General features: G+C 33.4%; 1 protein-coding gene across 1 annotated transcript; it reads left to right on the forward strand.

Moving 5' to 3' along the window:
* The first annotated feature begins 488 nt into the window (after positions 1–488).
* On the forward strand, positions 489–2,370 carry LOC142605516 (transcription repressor MYB6-like). The gene is made up of 3 exons (XM_075776913.1): positions 489–711; positions 951–1,080; positions 1,523–2,370. Exons 1-3 carry the CDS (start codon positions 582–584, stop codon positions 1,950–1,952), a joined length of 690 nt encoding a protein of 229 aa, XP_075633028.1. The 5' UTR covers positions 489–581; the 3' UTR covers positions 1,953–2,370.
* The last annotated feature ends 1,335 nt before the right edge of the window (positions 2,371–3,705 follow it).

Genomic DNA, 3,705 nt, shown 5'->3' on the forward strand with positions numbered 1-3,705 from the left:
TTTAACGTAAATTCATATCACTAAAAACACTTTTATTATGTACTAAACAACATATCAAGTTAATGATTATAAATAAATAAATAAATTGTGAAAAAATATATCCTAAACTTATTGATATTATCCATCTATGATGATAGCTTCGGAAAATGCTTTAAATAAATCAAAGAAAATTCTATTAGCTAAATACTAAATTAAAAGGACCCCCCCCAAAAAAAAAAAAAAAGCCAAAAAAAAAGCCAAAAAAAAAAAAAGAAAAAGAAGGTAAACCAGTGAGAAAGAGATGTGTACGACAAAGACTTATACTTAACGGCAACTAACTAACGCAACGTTGTCAAACTGATCTGCCACTTCTATTTCTCTCTCTCTCTCTCTAAATTCGAAGACTATCGTACCCATGCAAGTCACGCTTGAGCAAACCACCGGTCCAAGTCAACTCTCACATACGAACAACAAACCCTAATATATATACACCTCCATTTCTCATCCCCAACCCAATTTGTGTTCTTGGGTTCTCTCGCTCTGTCTAAATTTTGCATCATCCTCTTCCATTTTCTTCGGTTAATTAGAGACAAGTTTGTATAATGAGGAAGCCTTGCTGTGATAAGCAAGACACAAATAAAGGAGCATGGTCTAAGCAAGAAGACCAGAAGCTCATAGATTACATTCGGGAAAATGGTGAAGGTTGCTGGCGTACCCTCCCTCAAGCTGCAGGTATGTGTCATCTCAAATTAACACCTCAACAACGAAGAAAAGAGCAAGGGTGGTTCAAGCTAATAATCCAATGGTATCACCACCTTCTGTGATGCCACTTGGTGTCTGAAGTTCGAATCACACCTCTTCTTCTCCCTAATTTCTTACAAGAATAAAAAAAATAAATAAAGATTATATATATATGAGTTTTGTTAATATTTATGAATATTACCTAATCTCTTCATATTTTTGTTAATCAGGACTTCTTCGTTGTGGCAAAAGTTGTAGGCTGAGATGGATAAACTATTTACGTCCAGACCTTAAAAGAGGAAACTTTGCTGAAGATGAAGAAGATCTTATCATTAAGCTTCATGCACTCCTAGGCAATCGGTGAGATATGTTATCATTATTCATCTTCTTTCATATTCTCTCCCCCTATTTTTGTTTTTCTTATCCCATAAAATAATACAAAAAAAGTATTTTGTCAATGCAATAACTCCAAAAAGTTGTCCAATTTAGCAAGAATTTATTGTTGTTGTTGACGCCAATGGTCCCTATGGACCATTAGTAGCAGTTCTTTTTGTTGGATTTAATTCAAAGTCTAATTACCTTATTTACACTTCATAAAAATAGAAACAAAGAATTTATTGTTATCCCTACCAATTTATTAAATAAAAACAACTTTTGTCAAACAAAATTTTCAGCATGGCACTAATGCATCGTCTATAATATATGCTAACATATATACTTAAATTATTTGGTTATAAAATGTTCTTAGGTTATAATTTCTGCTAATGTACTTACAAGTTTTGAATCAATGGTGATTGTTTAGGTGGTCACTTATAGCTGGGAGATTGCCAGGGCGTACAGATAACGAAGTAAAGAACTATTGGAACTCTCACCTAAGAAGAAAGTTGATGAACATGGGTATTGATCCAAATAATCATCGGTTGAGCCACATTAATGTCTCTCGCCCTCAAACCTCGAATGCCTCGGCTGATGCAAAGTCTTCTGGTTTAAAAACTCAAGCCAATCATCAATCAGAGAAATCCCAAGTTGAAAATTGTGATCAAGTTTCCGATGCTGGAAGTTGCTTAGAAGATGATTCTTGTGGCTTGCCTGATTTGAACCTTGATTTGATGATAACTATGCCTTCTTTGAATTCACTTGCTAATGTGGAAGAGGAGCAAAAACTTGTTGAGTCCAATACATCAAGCGAACTAGAATTCACTCATTCTCCAACGCTTGTTCTATTTAGATAATTGTGAAGAAATTCAACAAAATTTTCAACTGTATTAGGAACTCATTTTAATTGTAAAATCTTAAATTTTTTGGAAGAGATAATAAGGAGTCCAAGGATTTGCGGAAATTTAAGGCAAAGAGTGTTGCGAAATGAACAAATTAAGGAGAGGCATCCCCAGGAGTCACTGTCCGTCCCTAGTTTTTAGTTTACAGGCCATGAGGTCGTGCACACTGGGCACAAAGATCGTATATCTGATTACCTAAAGAGATTATTTTCTTGTAAATTTGACCATTCATTGTCGAGATATATATAGCGTCCATTGTCTCAGCTTACTTGTAGTAATAATATTATGCAATATATATGTTCTGGTGATGTAGATTCTGAATAAGAAAATTTGAATTTATGCAAGATATCCATGGCTGGGATCTTTTTTTTTTTTTTTTTTTTTAATCCAAGTGTTAGTTTGATATTGTGATTCAAGTGTTGTCTTACATTTCGATAATTTAATTTTTATTTCATCTTATTTTGTTTATGATGTAAATATTCTGCTGTAACTTTTTAAAAAATTGTACATTTACTTTGAGAGGATGTAAATAAATGCAACCGAACCTGCCCTAATATTTATGATTTTAGTTATTTATTTATTTTATGCTAGCAATTTATTTCCTGAAATGATTTTTTTCCTATGAAAAATCCAGAAGGCAATGGACGCCATGCAAATTTTAGGAGACTTACGGACATAGATTGATGGATATATGATTGATTCTCTGCGAAAAGCCACTGAATAATGAATATCCCTTACAGAACCAGCAATGGATAAATATGATACTAAAAGAAATTCCTAGGATTCCATTAATGTTAGAAGTCTTGGGAAGTTGTCCATATATAAAAGAAATAATTTCTGCCACCCCAGTTGCTTAGTTAATTTTTAATTCTACCAGAACTGGATCACGTAATGAAACTTGAAACCATTCTCGCAATAAGTTTAGATACACAAAAATTTATATGAAGCTTTTTTCATAACTACTAAAATGGTATATTGTGATTTGCACTAATAAAAGTAGCATTAGTGATGAATTATGTAAGAGTAACATTGCTTCAATCATAATTTATTACTTTCCAATTTTTGCGTACCTAACATTGTTAGATCTAAAAAGTTACCATTAATGGCAAGAAGGGATTGGGGAGGGTGGGGGGAGGGGGGGGGGGGGGCGGTGGGGAGTTTTAAAGAACTACCAAACATTCAAAGAAGTCTTAAAGCTTAGGAAATTAATCAGATTATGATTCTAATTTGTGCATAGTACCCCTTTTGCGGAATATAAATTCTAAATCATACTTTCTACTCTATCTTCTATAAATAGATAAAAATTCAAATACATAACATATCCTGATTAATGGAACATAAAATATAACACAAAAAAAAAAAGTACTGATGATTTATATCCCTGATTTGTATTCCCTTCCGAGCTAGGTGATATGCATAGTCGCATGTGAATCAAGCTACCAACTAACCTCAGATCGACGTTGCAACATTTAGACATTTAGACTGCGGAGGGGCTTTAGCCGCCCAGGCCTGTTTCTCAAGACTACTTTGGGGCTAATCAGTTGACATTTCAATGTCCTTATTGTAACTGTACATATCATGATTAATTGCGAAACAACGTGACAAAATGACTTTTGACATGCTACATGACTACATTTAATGTTAACCTATAAAAGTAGCTAAATATATTGACTTTAAAAACAGAAACCCTACAACTAGTGGGGAACTT

The sequence above is a fragment of the Castanea sativa genome, chromosome 8 (genome assembly GCF_040712315.1).
Source record: "Castanea sativa cultivar Marrone di Chiusa Pesio chromosome 8, ASM4071231v1".
In the NCBI taxonomy this organism is placed as follows: Eukaryota; Viridiplantae; Streptophyta; class Magnoliopsida; order Fagales; family Fagaceae; genus Castanea; species Castanea sativa.